Source organism: Colius striatus, chromosome 1 (genome assembly GCF_028858725.1).
Source record: "Colius striatus isolate bColStr4 chromosome 1, bColStr4.1.hap1, whole genome shotgun sequence".
Taxonomy (NCBI): Eukaryota; Metazoa; Chordata; class Aves; order Coliiformes; family Coliidae; genus Colius; species Colius striatus.
Genome location: NC_084759.1, coordinates 177472173 through 177493681, shown reverse-complemented (window position 1 = coordinate 177493681; position 21509 = coordinate 177472173). Strand labels below are relative to the sequence as shown.

The 21509-nt window shown below is 40.4% G+C and overlaps 2 protein-coding genes across 5 annotated transcripts; one reads left to right on the top strand and one right to left on the bottom strand.

Annotated features, from left to right (window-relative positions):
* Window positions 1-1399: 1399 nt before the first annotated feature.
* On the bottom strand, window positions 1400-10282 carry DNAJB9 (DnaJ heat shock protein family (Hsp40) member B9). Of its 2 annotated transcripts, none has more exons than XM_062017360.1 (3): window positions 10083-10282; window positions 6900-7127; window positions 1400-5131 (listed from the first exon to the last, which is right to left on the bottom strand). In XM_062017360.1, the coding sequence occupies exons 2-3, from the start codon at window positions 7114-7116 to the stop codon at window positions 4701-4703; spliced, it is 648 nt and encodes a 215-aa protein (XP_061873344.1). In that variant the 5' UTR covers window positions 7117-7127; window positions 10083-10282; the 3' UTR covers window positions 1400-4700. The 2 variants fall into 2 exon arrangements, with proteins under 2 accessions (XP_061873344.1, XP_061873336.1); XM_062017352.1 differs by lacking the exon at window positions 10083-10282 and adding an exon at window positions 9983-10075.
* THAP5 (THAP domain containing 5) lies at window positions 10274-20902 on the top strand. Of its 3 annotated transcripts, none has more exons than XM_062017330.1 (4): window positions 10420-10496; window positions 12670-12758; window positions 14296-14485; window positions 19051-20902. In XM_062017330.1, exons 3-4 carry the CDS (start codon window positions 14342-14344, stop codon window positions 20017-20019), a joined length of 1113 nt encoding a protein of 370 aa, XP_061873314.1. In that variant the 5' UTR covers window positions 10420-10496; window positions 12670-12758; window positions 14296-14341; the 3' UTR covers window positions 20020-20902. The 3 variants fall into 3 exon arrangements, with proteins under 3 accessions (XP_061873305.1, XP_061873314.1, XP_061873324.1); XM_062017340.1 differs by having other exon boundaries at window positions 10454-10496; window positions 12674-12758; XM_062017321.1 differs by lacking the exon at window positions 12670-12758 and having other exon boundaries at window positions 10274-10496.
* The last annotated feature ends 607 nt before the right edge of the window (window positions 20903-21509 follow it).

Genomic DNA, 21509 nt, shown 5'->3' with positions numbered 1-21509 from the left:
AAGAGGACCAGCTGGGCCCTGACCAGTGACTGAAACACTGGAGAAGTCCCAGGATAGCAGTTGTCATCCTCAAGCAGGGCCAGGTGCTGTGGGGCATAAGGAGCCAGGTGAACTGTAACATCAGAGCAATCATTGCAAACATTTCCTACATTCAGCCTGTAGCTCGCTCTCTTTGTGCTTCTGGCTTCCATATGTATGCTAGCCACAGTTCAGCTCGGGACTTGGGACATTGCAGCCCCAGAAACAACATGCTTATGAAATGAGCTATTGACAGAGGTCCTCTCTACCTCAACGCAGACAGCATTGGTTTACTGGTTTCCCTTCTTTCCACTCTGGTTTCCTTGCCAAAGTACTCTATATAGTTAAAAAAGACAAACCAACCCAAACCAGCACCACCAATCAAGGTTACTATCAGAGCCCCTTCCTAGCTAGAGAATGGGCATCAGGCTGAGCAAAGATGGGCCAGCACCTCTCTCTTTCTCCTCATGGATACCTTTGAGAAGTGCATCTAGTTTTTAACAGCCTAAAGAAACACGCAACTCAGATGCCCAAAAGACCTACACCACCAGTCTAAATACCCCAGCCTTCCCCTTACCCCATAAAAAAAACCAAACCCAGTGAACATGCATGTGTTGATGGCAGGTATACACCCATTCCTTGCGGACTGTCACAGAACTGCTTGAAAAAATGGTTCACTGTCTTCCATTAGTGCCTTAGAGTCTTGATAGAATACTGCAGCACTCCCTCCCGACCTGAGCTCCTCTGCAACAGTCACCACAGTAGAAATGACACAAGCAGTAACGTTCATTTCGGCGTTACCCTAGCTCCACAAAGAAACATTGCTGAATCAAATGCCACTGCTAAATGGGCAACATGCCTCATATTAAATGCTGTCTTGTACTGTGCCTAAGCTTTGGACTACATCACATCAAACCACTTTAGGGGTTTTTAAGCAATCTGGAATCAAGGATGAGTTACGGCCTCACCCTCAGCTCACTTCAGACTTATGTTAGGATTGACTGACAGTTAATTGATATCACAACTGCTCCGTGGCCCCTACAAGGCCCTGAGGAAACAGCTGCCCCCACTATACGAGTCAGCAGTGCAGCTGCACAAATCACTGCCCAAGAGCAGACGTGGCAGGCCCAAATCACACAGCAAACTGCATTTTATTCTGAAAAAAGTCCCATAAGCACCTCCCTCAAGATAGTCTACACAAGGTTCAAACTAGGTAAAATTAAGTAAATTTCTTTCAACGTCACTCCCCACTCTTGACCAACACAGCCATCGCATTCAGGGAAAAATGGAGAGGTCGAAGTGTTTCAAAAAGGATATGCCAGCCAACTCACATGAATCCATCATCCAACTTGAAGAAAAAAAAGGAGACATCACACACAAAAAATTTTAACACATTTAATGCAATGGCACCCTATTTAAGTTTAATCTCCACTAGATTCTGGGTTTCAAAAGTATAATGGGAAAAAAACAAACATAAAACCCCCACTATTTTTTGTGAAGTTTCAGCAACTCGGTCATTTGGAGTTACATATGCATAAATGCTTTTCAAAAAAAAAACCTTAAGAACTGCATTTTTTACTCTCACAACAGGAACAAAAATAATTAAGGTTTGCTGGACCTTTTCGCAAGATATGGAGATTGAAGATGGCACTTAAACATCTGAGGTCAGGGGTGTCATAAGGTTATACCAGGACTTCCGCTGGAGAGCCTGCCATGAAGCAAACACTATAAATAGGCCAAGAATGTGCAAGAGCTCTGGATAAGTGAGAAGCACAACATGTTTTGCAAGCTTGTACCCCAACAGCCATGAAGCTGAAGACTGCTGGCTGCAGAAAGCCTGCCTGGATTCCTTCAGCCAAAGTCTATTCAAAGCATAACCAGCACAAAAAGTCCTATGGGTAACCATACATCAGACTCTGCACTCCTGTGGGTTCTACCTTGTCTAAACAACCAAAACAAGCAAAGGTCATTTAGAGAAGCCATAAGAGCAACAGGAAGCATCCACTGGTTTTCCCATGGCAAGTAATTAAGAGAAGTAATACAAAACAAGGTAAAAACAAGACTAGGCTGAAGTCTTCTTAAGGTACTATCAACTAGAAAACTAGCAACCCTATCGTTCTACTATCAGTTTCATACTTCGACTTTAAAGAGTTACGGAAAACAAGTATACTTTGTTTGGATATAGTTTGAAACATTCTTAAAGAAGGAAAGCTAACCTAGAAGAACTCAAGGACCTTTAATTTTTACCTAAAAAATCCTGGAAGATGGTGAACTCATACAGTCCCTTAGAAACAGACTTAAAATTTTGGGGGTAGCTGCATTGCCTACAATTCACACTGCTCATTTTAGCATTTATTCCTCGTAATTCAGAATTAGGGTATGGACCCAGGTTCATAACTGGAGAAAACTACCTTTGGAGAAGTCAATTGTTTGGTTTTAGTAGGAACTTTAAGCATTCCTTCTCCCACACTTAAGAACTGCTCATTCAGCTGCTTCCAAACTTTTATTTTTATTTTTTAAATTAGGAAAATATTAAGTAGACTAAAAAAGGCATTAATTTTTTACCTTTGCATTCTGCTTCTAAGTTGCCTCCCACCCCTAAGTTCCAGCTGTCATCATCCCTAAAGGACATTCATGAATGCTCTCTTATATTTAATACTAAATGCCACATCCTTCCAAATCTTACCAGTGTGAACAATTCTCCTCAAATGCTTACAGAAACACCAGCTAAAACAACTTGATGTTCGTGAGAGACTGTAATTCAGAACTTTAAGTTAATAACTTCTTCACTTGGACACCCATATGATAGGAATCAGGCAGATATTTTGACTCATTCATAAGGCTGATGGAGTACATTAGAAAAATGCAGAAGTCTACATGAATAACAACTTTTGGTTGAATCATATATTAATTATACAGAAAAAACTAAAAATCTCTACTTACACAGAAAAAGAGTGGAAATAACAGACACTCACTCCAGCACTTTTCCTACTATAAGAATATTGCACATTCCAATAATGTTGCACAAATTACTGGCTTTTTATAAAGACCATATATGAGGTATTAGTCTATTAATAAATAAAGAACAAGGAAAAGGAAAAGCACTTAATATACTGCAACAATCCATTCCAAGTATTTAGTCAACGGAAATTGAACAAGCAATAAAATGTACCCTTGAGGGGAAGGTTAAAGTTACTTAGCGAAAAGGCAGCTTCCAACATCCATCCAAGAAACAAAGGGTTGAATCTCTTGATAAAGATTTTAAGAACTCAAAGCCTATTTAGAACACTGCTGTTTAAAATGCTTGCTTTGTTCGTGCAACCGATCTGAAAGGTAAATTCTTTTCTCAGTTCTAAAGGAACAGCAATACGAGGGTGACTGAGCATTAACTGGAACCAATTTAATATAATAAATCTGTATTACAAGTTAAGAAAAACTAGAATGTTTTGATTGACATCAGTAGTTTTGTCATGGAGGTTCCAGTTAATTATTTTTTTTTTTTTTTTAAATAGTTTAGACTAGTTATGGATTTCTATGGCACTGAAACATACCCATTAGTACCATCCTTGTTAGTAGGTTCCAGCAGCACAGGGCATGAGATGGATACTGCAATTGCAACGTTCCGTTTTCCTCTGTGTTTATGCTAAGAATCTACCTTTCAAATCACAATGCTGAAAAAATCCTGCTGACAGGTAAAAAGAAAAAATCTGTCAATCTAAACACAATCCGCTTTTTCATTTAGACCCTTCCAGAAACACCAAGAATCTGAAGGCAAGCTTATCTTGTTTAGGTTCACAGGCATACATAAGAGTATTTAAGTTCAATGAACTGAGCTACAGAAACTACATTGCACACACGTTAATACACTAAGCATCAAACAAGAGTGTTTTCAGTATGCTCTTCCAAACCTTGTTAAAGAGACAGTTGTATTTTGGAAGGGAAACAAACAAACAAAAAAAAAAAAAGACAGACCTTGTGTGTACACAAATACGTGACTATCCCTTAAGTCAAAGGTTATTCTAATCCTAAAATCTTTTCAGGCCAATGAAAGGGTATTTCAACATATAAAGTAACTCCTACATTACCCTCCCAGGTGAAGCAGAGTCTTAATGTATTCCTTCTTGTTACTTCCCAACTTCAAGAAGTGTTTTAATACATTTGAAATGCTGCACAGAGTAACAAAGGCCCAGGTAATTAATTTCTGCTGCTATTTTGTGTAAGTTATCTGATTAGTACAGTAACTCCGTATTAGGTAAAAATGGCAAGTGAAAACTAGGAAAGCAGCAATTAGAAAAAGCAGCACTTCAAAATTATTTCCTCTGCTTTGATTCATGCTCCGGTAACTCAGTGCTGAACCAACATAAATGAAAGAAATTATATTACATTTCTGAAATTAAAAATATCTATCTCACGTTGAAGTTCAAACTTATGGAAAGTGTTTACTAAATTGAAATATACATGTCTTCTGGCACATGAGATTGTTTCTCTCCCCTTCTAAATTGTTACGGAGACATCTGCTTCTCAAATGCCTGTTGTTTCTACTCTGAAGATTAGTTTCATCTAGAATTTCTTTATAGCAGTTAAGTGTTTTTTAGAACAAACAGTTTACAGCACAAAACCAAGAAAGATTATGAAGATATTGGAAAAAAAGAGAAGAAAACCAGACAAAAAGCAAGGAAATATCACTGTCCAGAACAGTCTGTATAGGTAGTAACCATGTTTCCTCGTCTCTGAGTGACAGTCCTGCAGTGCTTGCTGGATCCATGAAACCTGGTGTCAGTTCGCACTGCATGGCGGTGCGCGTTTTCAAAGTCACTAAACGAAAACATCTTTTCCATATTTTCAAACACATCATCAAAGAGTCCACCTCCAAAGGAGAACTCTTGGAAAGAGCGTCTTTGCCGACTGTGAGCTTCCCGATGACTTCGGAAGTGATTTTCAAAGTGCTTTTTGGACCGTGAGTTTTGACTAAAGAGGTCAGAGTCTTTGAACAGATCATCAAAGTTGAAATTAAATGACTGATGGAATGGACTTCCATTATTTCTTTGTCCTCCATGACGGCCAAACTGATCATATTCTCTCCGTTTATTCTCATCTGATAGTGTTTCATACGCTATTTCCATGGAAAAAAAAAAAAGTTTGGAAATTTTATTTACATTCCCATTTAAAAAAGAAAACCATACACAAAGATGAACATTTGTCTCCCAGTCCCTTAACAGAACAAATTTAAAGCAAGACGTTGTCAACACACAAACCCAGTAAAGTTCAACATTTGTTTAACTTTCTCCAATCTAAAATAAGCTATTTCAAAATAAATATTTCTTTATAATAATAATAAACATAGCTACAACTGTGAGGAGAGATTATATCTTCCACATTTTAAATTCATCTAATACAACACAGTTCAACTAGCAATAAAGATTAGTTTTATTAGTTATATTGGAAATATCAAGTAAACATTTGACAGAAAAAAGCAATGACATGTAGTGGTCACACAGACTGAAGGAGAGCGCAAGAATCAGGAGCTCTGCCTAACAAAATCAACTGCCTGCTGCATTCCTCTCATAGATAGAAAGTGCAATGTCTGTGAAACTACTTGCCAGCCAGTAAGTTACTACATCCCAGTTACAACTATGCAAAAACATCAAGAAGACAGAGGGAAAGAGTTTCCCCATGTCCAAATTCTCAAAAGTTCAACAATAAACCTGGATTCTGAGAGTAGATATACCTGAAACGTAATTGTTACATTATGATCTTTGGTCCAGAACTACAGCTACTAGCATTCCATGGCAGAAACGGGGAGATAATATACCCATTCTGACAACATTAAGTATTTTAAACACTTCCATTTCCTTCTCCGTCAAAGGCTTGTAACTATTCTCAACACTTCACTCAGGAGTTCCCAGTTTGACCTGCAATAGGTGCTAACAACTGCAGCAAGTACCTAACAAGAGTGTCTCCCTTTCACTGTATTCATGGCTACCTTTCTTTCAAAAGAACTTTTCTGCAGACAAGAAGATAAAACCCAGAAGTCTCTTATTAGCTAAGAGGACTCCATAAATAAATGGATGTTAGAGTCTAAGGTGAGCAGAAGTGAGAACATTATTATTTTTCAGTCTTTCTCTATTCTTGATTATCCTCTTCCATTCTTTTACTTCATCACAAAACACTTATGAACCGTGTATTCCTAGAATCATAGGATAATTCAGGTTGCAAGTGACCTCAGGAGGTCTCTAGTACAACCTCCTGCTCAAAGTAGGGTCAGTTATGAGATCAGACTAGGCTACTCAGGATTTTATACACCTTAAGGCTCTACCCACTCATTCCTGAAGATTCTCCTCCAAAGCTGGAGGCTGCACAACCTCTCTAAGCAACCTGAACCTGTTCCAACCTTGGCCTAGCCTCATGGTGAAAAAGATTTTCCTTATAATTGCTCTCAACCTCTTGCTCTCACTTTGTCTTGAACAACTGAAGCATTTGGCTGTGTTTTTTTATATAATCTCCCCATAGTTACTGGAAGGTTGCTGTTAGGTCCCCCTGAAGCCCTAGTAATCCCGAGCTAGAACTCCCTGGACAGATCAAAAGAATAGAATTAACCTCCTAGTGCTAAAGTTGTCATACTGCAAAGTAATTTTTGTGACAAGAAGCATAAGCCAAAAAGTCCAATAAGCAGGAATGCATAAATGGAGTAAAAGGTCTGCCTATGTTTCTTTGTCCTTGCATAAGTTAGATATTGAACATTTGACATCACAGGAGCAGAATAAAGAAAAAAAAAACATCTTTTTACCTCTGAGTAAAACAGTATACTTAGGTTACCACATTCTCTCACAGATACAAGCCATACACACAATTATTAAAACTAAGGTTAGCAAATATATTACCTTCAGCAATTTCTCTAAACTTTGCTTCTGCACCAGGACTCTTATTTTTGTCTGGGTGGTACTTCATGGCCAGCTTGTGAAACGCCTTCTTAATTTGGCGGTCAGATGCATTTTTTGGAACTCCTAAGATATCATAATAGCTCTCTGTAGCCAGTATTAATTCAGTTATCATTAAAATGCAGAGAGCAAATGTGAAGACAGATTGCGTAGTTGCCATTTCTCTGGTTCCTAGAAAGAAAAACAAATATACTTGAGGAACAAGTTATTTCAGGTTCCACAACAACTTAAAGGTATAACTACAGCCTGGAAGAGAAAGACCTGTGCGTTTCAGGAGTTGCTCAGTAACAGACACACGGCAAGCACACTGTTTCACACGTGTCAAACTCCACTCCCCTGGTTTTGTAATCACAGAATACCTAAGTGAAAATACTGCAAATTCACATTTCATGTGCATCATGAGCATGCTTAACTATACACTCCCTCCTCACAGAGCTGTTGAACTAAATACACAATATGCTTCACTGTATCAAACAGTTCATGCTGGCGTACCTGAACTAGCTACAAACTAGTCCTCAAGTTCTAGGACCAAGGCTGTAAGATCAATCCACTATCGCTTGTGCAACAAAACAAGACTGAGAATACAGCTATCCTAGAGATCAACTGTGAGGCGCAGGAAGACAAGACTGTTAAACACTCATGCTCAGCTTTGAAAGGTCATTTAGTTGACCTAAGGAGAACATGATAAAGAGTAAAACACTCATTTATAGTGTACAGAGTTCAGTCAAGTAGGACACTTATTCCCTTACAAGGGGCTGGGCTTAGCTTACTTTCATATCAGACTGTACTTTAATAAAAACACCTACTGTATGTTTCATATCAAAGATTTCATCTGATAAATAGCAATGCACAAAAAGGTTTACATATGAACTCCCAATGTCTGATCTGAACTCAAAATAGAAGTCTTCTATACAAGACAAGCTGCTTCAGCAAAAATTAAAGTAATAAATATTTTTTTAATCAATGTGTTTGTCAGAAAGTTACATTTTGAAAGAAATCAATGCTATACCTCAGAAAAAAAGATGTGGCATAAAGAAATCATAAGATACATGAGGTCCACATAGTAACACGATCTTTCAAGACTTTTATGAAGGACAGAGTGAGTTCTTCCTACCAGGAGATCAAATGATTTTTCCAAGGCCTGTGCATATATTTAAAAGACAGTATAGAAACATGAATGCCCAAAGACAGAATGCTGGCTGTCATCTAACCAGCACGATGTACAACATGGCTCTGAACATGATAGAAGTAATATATCCCTGTCACTTGCTTACACTGAGCAGAGCGTACTATAAATATAGCTCAGAGATGAATGGTATTACTTTCATGAAAGGTGAATAAAATAACCCTACAGTCTGAGTAGCATTGAAGTTAGGATACTTTTAGAGAGTATGTGGCCCAAACATTCATCACTCAGAACTGAAAATCTCCGAGTATCAGGTGAATAAAAGACAATTAAGCCTTTAATTGAAAGTTCACATTCTCTAAAGAAAATTAACACTCAAGCGTAAAAATTGGAAAAAAAAACCCAAAAATTGTTTCTGATAGGTAAGTCAGGGGACTAAAATGAATATTGTGAGGCAAGAGCAGAAAGCTCATAAAATTAACATACTCATGCCTCCTTAAGCATTTATTTGGCTAGCAGCCTGCACAATATCAAGTGTTAAGGGACATCAGCTGAAACAAATTGTATTTTGATCAGTGTACTTGGATATCAAACAGATAGTCATTTTCAGTATTCTTCATGCATGATACCAGACATATTTTTAGTACAAGCCTTTTCCACATATTTTATCTCAACACTTTACTAACTTGAAACTTTGCCACTAGAACATCAAGAACTATACACAGGTTTACCTTTCCACACTGTTGAGGCTTTCTTCCTCATTGTGCTTTATAGATATAGATCAAAAACGGACTGATACGTTTCACTTTCTAGGCTATACAGAGTAGTTACTTAAAATCCACTCCAGAAATAGTTAAGTTCTGTATACTTATTGACATTAAGCTCACGGCACAAAAGTATCTCCTAAAAATTTTGAAAACTACATTTTATTTGATCTAGGCTAATCTGCTTTAGCAGGGGGCTTGGAACTGATGACCTCTAGAGGTCCCTTCCAACCCCTACCATTCTGTGTTCTGTTCAATAAGTAGTTACAGAGAAGTATACTGTCTAATGGTTATATATTATAGAGGTGGTAACAGTCAATCAGTTCTTTACCAATTTATGAACATTTATCAATAGCTACACGATGAAGTGATGTTTAAGGATGATGTACCAGAAATAAAATCTGTTACCTATAGAAAATAAGAAGCTACTTCCCTCTTTCAATCCCAATGGCCTACTCTATCCATTTTTAAAAGTCATTATCACGGGCTTTAGACAAATACTTATATTTATATAGTCTCACACACTCAGAAAATCCACAGAATTGCTACTGACATGAATTGTGATGCGTGATCCAGTGTAATGCTGATGTCGTACAACTATTTTTGTAAGCGATTCATTAGTAGTAAAGAATTTACTAAAGTCTTCCACTGGTTCTCATATCACAACTAACCCGATGAGTAAGCATGTCTCCTAGCCCACAGCCAGCTATAGGAAAGTCCATCAAACTCTGGGGCTTGTACTTTTCTGAGCCTCTCCTATACTGTCCGGAGAGCAAACCTAGGAGAAGGCTCCAGAATCTCAGAAGAATAAGGAAACAAAACTGAGCCTTCCCTGGCATCGTCCTCCCTAGCCAGACCCCTAACGAACTTCGCCAGAGTCGTATCACACAGCGAGGCCGAGATAGTCCCAGCGACAGTAAGCGACGTTATCCAACTCCAAGGCGACCAGGCTTGGGAAAAACCACCGCAAGTGGGCCTAACGACAAGTGGGAGCCCAGAGAGGCACAAATGGCGAACAAACTCCCCAGACCGAATCCCAGCCCCCTCCTCTTTCCCCCACCGTCGCCAGCTCCTCTCCCCAGCCGCCTCACAGCACCCCCACCTCTCCACGTCCCTCCTGCCCTCCCTGCGGCTACCTCAGCACCCCTCCGCCCGAGCCCTTTCGCAGCGTCCCAGGCCTTTCGCTGTCGGCCCCGTTGCCGCCGGGGGAAGGCCTCGTCCCCGCCGCGCCCTCACCTCGGCACCGCTCGCTGCCGCCGCCAGCACAGAGGCCGCTGCCCCTCAGCGCCCCGCTCCCGCCAGCGCTCTCACAGACCACCCCCCGACCCTCACGGTCCGCGTTTCCTACACGAAGCGCTGCGCCATTGGCCGCTCGGCGCCACGTGATGCGGCACGCACACGCGGAACGGAGCGGCCGCCGGTGGGCGGGACCGTCTCCTGACGCCAGGGGTGCGGCGGCCGTTGTCCCCGTGACTCCCGCACGCCGGCTGCCGCGGCCGTTGTCCCCGTGACTGCCACGGCGCGGAGCGGATGGGTCCCGGCAGCGCGGGGGCCGCCCCGCGCCGTCATGCCGCGCTACTGCGCCGCGTCTAGCTGCAAGAACCGGGGCGGGAAGAGCGCCAAGGACCGGCGCAAGCCGAGTTTCTACCCGTGAGTGGCCGGGCGGCGGGGAGTGCCCTGGGGAGGCCGGCCCTGGCGAGCGCCCAAGGAGACAGCCGGCGGCGAGGCGCGGCCCTCAGTAGCCCCTGGGAGCCGGGCGCAGTGAATGGCCCAGAAGCCCACTTGAGGGGCTGGCGGTCGCCTTTGAACCTCGCCTGGCTCCGAGAGGCCGGGCGGTCCTGACGCTCTCACCTCTAGGGGCGACAGAAAGGGAAGGACGTGGGGGAAGTTGACAGGCTGGGTGTGTAATCCCTCTCCCCCCGCGAAGACAGTTGCTGTGTGGGGAGAGGTGCGGCAGCGTCACAGGGCTCCTGAGTGGGTGCAGAAGAATCATGAAGAGAAAAACAAAGAAATTCGACTAAAAAAATAAGAAATTTGTGCGTGCAGTCGTGAGGCTGTTTAGCTGTTAGAGCTCAGCAGCAGCATTTAACCCGCTTTTGCACAGCGTGGCGGCCTTCGTGCAGGAGGCGTTTCAGCAGAGCAGGCGTTACCGCCTTAAGGGCGAACGAGACGAGTTTCCTGCATCTGACAGGCTGCAGGTTAAGCAAAGGGCCTAACAGAGCGCAAAGTGAGCACATACCGATTCTTTGCAATTAAGTATTCCCACTAGAATTATTTTGCCCACATTACGAGGGAAGACATTGCTGGTTTGTTTGGAGACAGCTAAGTGAGCTATCTCTATTGTCAAAAAACAGTTTATAGTGACTGCACGGTACCGTCTGGCCACCTGATTGACTGCTCACCATCCCAGGACTGCAATAACCTCTGTACTCTTTGGGTTACGTGGCTGTTGATTTCCACAGTGGCAGATTAAAACCAGTGTTTCTCAGCCCTGAGAGGAGCACCGCCAGTAACTAAGTATTAATGAGCCTCTGTTGAATAAAAGTATGAAAAGTATTTGTCATCAGAAAGAATTCTGTAGCATTTAAAAAGAGTTCAAATAATTAAATTCACAACCAGCCTCAAAATCTGTTTTGATAAAATTTATATCTCAAACTGAATTTTGTTTCAGTTACTGAGTAGTCATTGTTATTCCAAGATCAGGAAGGCCCAGAGGAAAACTGCTTTGAAAAGGATTTTAGTTTAGATTGAAGGAAAGCTCTTTTTCCCAGCACATCTCCAATATGTGATTCATCATAAAACAATCATGAAAATGAGAGGAAATAAATAGCTTTAGAGAATATACCACATGGATGATCAAAGCAAGTTTAAATACTGCTACATATTTATATTCAAATGTATGGCATCAGTATAAAGGTGATTGCAGAAACACAGCTGTTTCATCTAGCCATTGAATTGTGCTGCACTACAAGTGTCACAATCTTGCAGAAGAGAGGCTGAAGTTTGATTTGTAGAGGACGGATGGCCAGCATTAGTGGCTACTACTGATATGAATTACAGCTTTTATTCACTTGCCTCTTACCGTCCCAAATAAGTCCCCTGCTGCTGAGCAGCTTTCGTTCTAAGCCATCTCTGAACTTTTTGACTGTGACTCACCCAACTGCCCTTCTGTGTTTTATTTTTTCATTGGACTTGTGCAGTAGTGACAACTGCTCAATAAATTCCAGCCATTTCCTCTGTTTTCCTTTTGTGTGGGTCTTGTTTACATCCGAGAACAGTTTCTGTTGATGAGTAAGGGAGTATTGAAGCAGGACCAGGTTTTGGCAAAATTAGCCTTAAGCTGAAATAATAAATGTTACTATCAGACTATGTCTCTCACTACAGATTATTTTGTTTCCTATCTGAAGCTCTCTGACTATGGGCAAAGCAGTGAGTGCTGTGTTGCAAGGGTAATAGCAGTGGAAGGAAATGTTCTCGAGACCTTCTTGGAAAGGGTGTGATTGATGACCTTCAATTAAAAGAAGCTGTCCTCTTACTGAGAGCTTTTTCTGGACCTATGTAGTACCATCCCAGGCTAAGCTGGGGCATGATGTATGATACATGTAACACTGCTGTTGGGCTCTCACCTGTCCTTCAGCGGTTACTATATTCTTGCCCGCATTATTCCTTGCATTCTTGCTGATACTCAGAGCCAGATGCATCAAGAGCCTGCTCTGTTTCCTTTGTAACATGAAAACTTGAATGGCAACAAATTCAAAAATTTGGGGAAGATATGAAAAAATGAACATTTATCCTGTGAATCTCGGATGTCTTTTTCTCCAAGTCAGCTGAGTTTGCGGTTTGGGGACACTGTGAGCCTGCATAAGAGAGTCTGTGGTTTTTGGAGGAAACCTGCAGCTTGTGGCATTTGAGGTGAGATCTAGGGCCTGCCAAGAAGTAGCCTGACAAACTGGTACCCTTTGTAACATTCAGATGTCACTGAGACTCCAGGCTCTCTTCCCAGCTTCCACTGTGTGGGAATTCCTCACTACAGGACTTTTTTTATATATGTGTGTATTTAAGTTCTCTAGCCGTATAGTAAGAAACATAACCAAAACAAATGAGTGTTAATGAAAAGGAAGAATAATCTAAGGGAAGATTTATGGAATGCTCCATTTCAATTTAGTGAGTAAAATAAAAATGGCTCTTGTAAAGAGGCTGTAGGCATTTGTTTGCATCTGGATGTTTCAGTTGTCCACCATTTTTGCTGATATTTTTTCACCTTACAGTTACAATCAGGTCAGGTTTCATGATCACGTGAATCTATCTCTGACAATTTCACATACACAAAAAGATTTTTGGTTTTTATTGTGCTGCATTACTAATATTGCTGCATTGCTATTGCTCATGATTCTAAGGAATAATCAGTACTCATTTAACAGCGCTCAGAATTCAAGTTAGGGATTATATATCATATGTGGTTATATGCTAGAGTTAAAATAAACTTGATAGGCACCCGATACCCGTCTTGAAAGAGGTGAGAGCTGAGTGGTCTGAAATTCATGTTGTCATTACCATATCTGCTTGATTGTACATGCATCATAAATGAGCCTTTCATTTCCCTTTAATTTGTGTATTGTGATTCATTAAGTAAATTGAATATCTCTGCCCACTTGTAATTTAGGTCTTTTTCTCATGTAATTCATCACACTGTTTGCATACATTTTCAAAATCAGTTTATTTTATTTTTAATGAACATGTGTACTCTTTCCTTTTCAAGTAAGTTAGATGGTTAAAAAATAGTTATGGATTGCATAATGTTGTATGGACTCTCAGTGCTGTCAGCAAGCTTAATTGCTGACACATAAAATAGGAAAATGCTTTGCATTTCTGTCTACTTTTTGAACAGAATTTAAATCCTGCAGTGGTAATATCTACATTTCCAAATTATCTGATAACCTGAAGTATCACATATAACAGGTACTCTGTTAAACAAAAAATATTAACAAAAGGCTTGTTACTAGTTATGTCTAGTAAGGCAAAAAGCCCCAGAAATACTATCTCTAAAATGAGGGCCAGACCTCACTTTTTTTTGCATGAAGTCAGAGTATTTCATCTCACTTAGTAGATCTACTTTCTGACTACATGTTGCTGGATCAAACCTTTCAAAACATCTTGGCCACAGTTTCTGAAACTTTCAGCTAGCAGATATCATCAGAAATTCTGCTGCTGAACTCTGGAGCAAATATCCAACTAGAAATAATTATGGTAACTATTGGAGTAAACATGTACATGGCATCCTCAATAGCATTTAATATTGACAGTTTTTTCAATAGGATTATTTTAGTCTTTTTGTAAGGAACAATAAGATAGTCTTTATTTAAAAAGAAGAAAGAAAGGGAAAGAAAGAGAGGAAGAAAGTAACGATTTGTTTGTTGTTCTGTTTGTTTTTTGAACTGCTGTTAAAAAGATTTCCACTACACGATAAAGAGAGACTTGAGAAGTGGTTACAGAACATGAAGCGAGATGCATGGACTCCAAGTAAACACCAGCTTCTCTGCAGTGATCATTTTACCCCTGATTCCCTTGATGTGCGATGGGGCATACGATACTTGAAGCATACTGCTGTACCAACAATTTTCTCTTCCCCAGATGATGAGGTAGTGTACTCCTATCTTTTTTTTTTATTGTAGTACAAAGCTAACTATTGATGTAATACCAGGTATTCTAATTATCTGTAATATATTAATAGTCTATTTTACAAATAGAGTTCCTGTCCATCAAAACACATTTTGACAGCAGATCTGACACAAAATGATTACGTGATTCCCCATTGTAAAGGAAAAGCAACTTCCCATACTTTGACTGGAGGTTCAATATCTTTTTAAGCTGGAAATTACAGAACCATTTCCTGTAGCAAATTTCCTAAAGGAAGATAAATTTCCTATGAGAATGTTATGATTCTAAATGTTGTTTTTCCTGTGCAACTACTCTTACTTGATATTTTAACATTCTCTTAAGGCCTTTTACTAACTGTTCCTAAATACTGGCTTTGGAATATATTCGTTTCAAACTACACATTTCTCTTTCCTGTCTCTAACCTCTTTAACACGTAAGAGCTCAGACATACCAGCTGCTAAAGGTATCCTGCAAAGACTATTCAATCTTGTCTTCTACAGAGTTGTACTGTTGCTTACATAAAAATACTGTGCTACACAGGTACCTCATCTTGATCAAAGCTGTGCTAATTCTCTTTTGGCACATAACTGTCTTCCTCTGGATTGTAACGTTGGAGGTGGGAGAAATGGAAGGACTGGAGTTAAATTGCTGAAACTGAAATGTGTAGCTAATTAATTTTACTAGATTTTTTTGTTGTTGTTACTAAGTTTTCCATCTTCTTGGATAGCTGCAAGTGTTGTCCAGACTGCTTTTTGACTCTCTAGCATGAAAAGCAGTCTTGATAAATACCTTAAATAGAAAAACAGACAACCTTGCATTTATGGCTGTAGTAATTTCACAATAAATATCTTTCCTTCTACACCCCTCCTGCCTCCCTACCCCTGGCTGCTTCAGTGTATATCCCTCACTTCCCTGTGCTGTTACTGTAACAGGGAAACCCAGATTCGGAATTGGACTTTGCTGCCTTGTACTTCTGTGCAATTACAGATAAGTCATTTCACCCCAAAGAGAAGTTGTCTTTTCCCACTTCTTCATTCTCTTATTTTGCATGACACCATAGGCCACTCATTGTATACCTACAAAGGTAAACAGTAAAGTTATGAAGTTAATAAACTTTTTTATGTAGTGGTGTTGCCAAGAATATACCAGTGGCTTCTCTAAATTATTTTTTCATCAGCAGTATAAATCACCTGGGAAATCCCAGATAGATTTTTCCAATTTGGAAAAAGAATATTCTGTGCTATCAAAAGAAAACAGATGCCAGTACTTTGTATCTGTGATACTGTGAACTTGCTTTCCTGGGGTCTCACTTCTCTCTCCGGCAGTGTGTTTTTTTAATCTCATGCTTCTAACTGCACTTTTCCAAACATCATGACATACCTTGTCAGTGGCAGCTTTGGCAAGTCAAACAATATCCATATTGCACGTGGCCACTGCTTCTGTAGTTGCCCCAAATCCAAATTTTCTACATAGACCAGATATTAACAAAGACATGGGAAAGAGCTCTCCTTATTAGGGGGGAGAATCCTTTATTAGTGTGTTCCTGAGTTAATGTAGAGGAACAAGCAGCTAAAGTCCCAAGCTGCTTTTCAACAGTTGTCTATAAACTCTTGGTTTGTGAAACTGAGAGCAAAGAGTTGCAGTATTTGTGTGTTGTTCACCACCACCTTGCTCTGTGCATTACAAAGCAAGTCAAGAGTATCTTCACAGAAATGCTTCATTATTTTTCAGGGGAGTGACCATGACCTGGCAGTATGTCATCATGGCCAAGAAGGCCAATGGCATCCTGGGGTGTATGAGAAGGGATGTGGTTAGTAGGTCGAGAGAGGTTCTCCTACCCCTCTACTCTGTCTTCGTAAGACCACATCTGGAATACTGTGTCCAGTTCTGGGCCCCTCAGTTCAAGGACAGGGAGCTGCTGGAGAGAGTTCTGTTCAGGGCCACCAAGATGTTGGAGTGGAGCATCTCCCTTATGATGAAATGCTGAGGGAGCTGGGGCTCTTTAGCTTGAAGAGGAGGCTGAGGGGTGACCTCATTAATATTTACAAATATGTAAAGGACAGGTGTCAGGAGGATGAAGACAGGCTGTTATCAATGATGTCCAATGATAGGACAAGGGGCAGTGGGTACAAGCTGGAACAGAAGAGTTTCCAAAGAAACACAAGGAAGAACTTCTTCACTGTGAGGGTGAGGGAGCACTGGAACAGGCTGCCCAGATGGGTTGTGGAGTCTCCTTCTCTGGAGACATTCAGACCCCACTTGGATGATTTCCTGTGTGACCTACTCTGGCAGGGGGTTGAACTAGATTATCTTTCAAGGTCCCTTCCAGCCCTTGAGATTCCGTGATTCTGTGAAACATTTCAGCAAGGCTCATCCTCATCAGAAAGCTCAGGCAATGTGGCTTGGATGAGTGGACAGTGAGGTGGATCGAGAGCTGGCTGAATGACAGAGCCCAGAGGGTGGTGATCAATGCCACAGAGTTGAGTTGGAGGACTGTGGCCAGTGGAGTTCCACAAGGATCAGTTCTGGGGCCAGTCTTGTTCAACATCTTCATCAACAACCTGGATGAGGGGACAGAGTGTACCCTCAGCAAGTTGGCTGATGACAGCAAACTGGGAGGACTGGCTGATTCCCCAGAAGACTGTGCTGCCATTCAGCGGGATCTTGACTGGCTTGAGAGTTGGGCAGAGAGGAACCTCATGAGGTTCAACGAGGACAAGTGCAGAGTCCTGCATCTGGGAAGGAACAACCCCATGCACCAATACAGGCTGGGGGTCAAACTGCTGAAGAGCAGCTCTGCAGAGAGAGACCTGGGAGTCCTGGTTGATAATAAACTAACCATGAGCCAACAATGTGCCCTTGTGGCCAAGAAGGCCAATGGCATCCTGGGATGCATAAAGAAGAGCGTGGCCAGCAGGTCGAGGGAGGTTCTTCTCCCTCTCTACTCTGCCCTGGTGAGGCCTCATTTGGAGTATTGTGTCCAGTTCTGGGCTCCTTATCTCAAGAGGGACAGAGAACGGCTGGACAGAGTCATCAAGATGATCAGGAGACTGGAACTTCTTTCATATGAGGAAAGGCTGTGGGAACTGGGGCTGTTTAGTCTGGAGAAGAGGAGACTGAGGGGAGATCTTATTAATATTTATAAATATCTAAAGGGTGGGTGTCAGGAGGTTGGGACATCCCTCTTTTCTATAGAAGATAGTAACAGGACAAGGAGTAATGGGATGAAGCTGGAGCACAAAAAGTCCCACTTAAACATAAGAAAAAACTATTTCACTATGTGGGTGACGGAGCAGTGGCACAGGCTGCCCAGAGGGGTTGTGGAGTCTCCTTCCTTGGAGGTTTTCAAGACCTGCCTGAACATGTTCCTATGCGACCTGATCTAGGTGAACGTGCTTCTGCAGGGGGGTTGGACTAGATGATCTCTAAAGGCCCCTTCCAACCCCTACCATTCTATAATTCTATTATCTATTCTTCTAAATAAAGAGTGTTTGTGTCTCAAGAGCAAGGAGAAGGTAACAAAATTAATTCTATTTTTATACATTTCAGTCTTTTTAATACTGAAGTTTCATATACAGTCAAATCACAATATGTTTAGGATAGTTCAGACTGCATACATACTTTTATTAATATACACTTTGAAAATATCTTTTTCCATCATAACCTGTCTTTTTCAGCCTGGCTTCTTGGTTTTTTTTTTTAACCTTCTTTTCCCTCCCCCACTGTTTCATTTTGTTTTGCCTGACCTAGAAGTTAAAATTGCTTCTTGTTCTTTTGCTTTGTTCTGGGTCATTTTGATTTTGCTTTTTAGTCCACAGGCCTAACATGAGTACAAGTTCTCTTCATAATCAAGCCTACTAGAAAAAAAACCAAAAAAGACACTGTATTAATGTATTTTTGTTTCACTGACCAACATACTAAAAAGTTTGTTTGGATACTGATCTTAAGTCTAATTGAGCAGTGATGTAGTATAGATGGAGGAGAAAAAGACAGTAGCTAAGGATAAGCTTCAAATTGTCCCTTCTTTCAGTAATAACATCTGCTTAAAGTCCTGTTAAAATTATATCCTTCAGCTAAGATTTCTATCCATCATAAAAAAAAAATCTCTGCTTTTATGAACTGCAAAGTTCAATTGTGAGAATTAGTTGTAGTCAGTGATTATACATGAACATGTTTCACTATTTGGCAAGCCTGTGTTAATCACCTTTCTTTGTTGTTAAATTCTCTTTGGGGTAGACAATGACTAAACAAGGGCATCTTTAATGCAAAAATCTTGCACTGTGTGTATTTAATATGTATATATTTAATACAGTGTTTCAGGTGGTAGTGGGAGATGCTGGCTAGTCCTTGGCAGCCAGATTTGTGTAGATTTTGATAATTCATCTTCAAGTGCTTTTAAAGTCATGATTCCTATGAATTGGCAATATTCCTTAAAGTTTGAAAAAGATAAAAGAAATTATGACCTTCAGAGCCTTAAAATAATTTTTGTTCTATGCTCAAGTGATTTCCTAGTTACAAGGTGGTGGTTTGTTATTTTTCCCTCCAGGAAAAAGATTCTTCACCAAAAAGCCGACGGAAGGTGAAGAGAAAAGACCCAGAGGAAGCAAACACAAATGTAATGTCGAAGAAAGCACCTGTATCACTTAAACCTTGTACACCAAAGAAAAATCTTGTAACAACAGAAAATGTAGATGAAAAAGCAGAAGTAGTTTGCTCAACTGTATTGAGTAAACCTTTACAAATTCAAAAACTGCACCTTCAGAATGAAGAAGACTTTCAGGCAGACAGTGTCATTTTTGATAGTTCATCTATGCAGCATATACATCAACCTAATCCTGTTTTAATGGCAGCAGCAGTCCAGAGCATGGAAGCTACCAGCATTCATACTTCTGTAGAGGATCCAGTAGGTTGTACAGCTACGGTCTTGCACCTGAGAGACCCTGACTACTTGAACTCATCTCTCAAACTGAATAATGCTTTAGGTTCAATTACTGACCATGCAGTTGAAAATCCTAACTCTCATGTTGTAGGCTGCTCCGTGGAAGTACAGCCAACAAATGAAAATACAATTTTACTGAGTACGGTCACACAAACTATTGAGCAGTTCAGTGGAAGTGAGGAATCTGTCATTGCAATTATTGTGCCAGCCGAGAATCCAGAAGAGCCTGAAACAGTAGACAGTTCTTTCCTGCCTATTAAGGAAGAGCTTCTTGACATGGAAGAGATAGAAACAGACAAATCTGTGTATATGAGTGCATATGATGGATGTGAAGTGTTACAAACTGAGCATTCATACTGCAAACAAGACATAGACAGAGATCACCTTTGGGAAAAAATTTCAAAACTCCACTCTAAGATAACTCTGCTTGAAATGCAGGAGATAAAAACCTTGAGGAGACTCAGGTCCTTGGAAGCTCTTATTGGACAACTAAAGCAAGAAAACCTGCTTTCTGGAGAAAAGCTGAAGATTGTAGAAAACTGCTTTACAACACTTGAAGTGACTATGATACAGTAAAGGCTTTTGATTATTGTTCTATTTGTAGCCTCTTTGATCTTCCTTTTGTTTCAGTTATGTTGTTTTAAACTTCTAATGCAAATTGTGTGAATAGCAAATTAACTTTAAAATGTTACACTACCAAAGCCAGGTGGTAGAACATTGCCTATAAAACATGTGTTGCAATTAAGCTTTAAAAAATATTAAGCTTGTTAAGATTTTGTTTAAAGGTATATTCATTCAAGGAAGTAAAGTTAAACCTTTCTAGCTGCAGGTTCCTCTGAAACATACAACTTCTGCATTTCGAGTAGCAGCAGAATGGTTTAAAAAAAAAGCATCACAATTCTCTTTCAAATTAAGGAGGAGTTTTGTTCCTGTGTGACCTACTCTAGATGGTCGTGCTCTGGCAGGGGAGCTGGACTAGATTATGTTTCAAGGTCTCTTCTGGCTTTTAGATTCTGTGATTCTGTATGTTACACTGTCCAGTGAGGTCACAATTACTCTTTAATGTTATGTTCATCTGACATTTGTTGTGATAGTTTTTCATACACTTTGACCTTACTAAAATTGTTTCTGCAGTAAAAAGTGCTTTCTTTCATTTATTTTTGTAAACAAAAATTCTTTAAGGATATTGTTACAGTGAACAGATTAATCTCTGATGATTCATCTCAAATGGAAAGAACCATCTTAAATAGCAATATTTGTGCTGGTTAGCAAAAGGGAAAGCTCTGACTATTCAGTGAGTGCTGTCTGCTCAGCAGTGGTCCTGTTACTGTCTATAGCTGGGTAATGCATAAACCCTTAAGAATACACTGAAGGAAAAATGATTTGCAGAGCAAATTTCCAGTGAAAGTGTAAGAATCTGGCTCATTCTTTTTCCTCAAATTACAAGACTATAAAACTACTCCCCTGTATTGATTTTTTTATCGACTATTTCTAGTGCACGGGATACCACAACAGGAGGAAAAATAATGACGGTTCCTTTTGAAGAAAATGTATTTGCTTAAATATTTTCGGGTTTGGTTTTTTTTTTTTGTCTGCATGCCACCCCTCGGATCTAGAGTTCACTGTACAGAGAACAGTACAGTTCACAGTAGAGAACTAGTAGTAGATGACCTAGTCCAACTGTACATGATCACTGTAGTTCCCTTCCAGCTGAACTAACGTAGTGTATTCTACAATGATTAGACTACTGGAGACACTTGGATTTAGTTTCCTTTATTCAAAAGTGTGTCCCTGCCACCACTACCAGTGCAATCTAGGACTAAAGCGAATGGGTTCCTCTTGTAGAAGGTGTTAATGTTGGTTTTGCAGTTTGGAGCCCAGGGGAACTAAGGCTAAACAATTCCTACTAAAATCGGTTTCTTTGTATTGCTAACTAACTAGCAGACAAGTTTTGAGATCTTAAAACAGGAGGGAACAAACAGACAAAGGGTATATGGGTGATTAAGATAAGGATTGTGAACAGAAAGGAGACATCCCATTAGGGGATTGTAGGCGCCTGAGTCGTA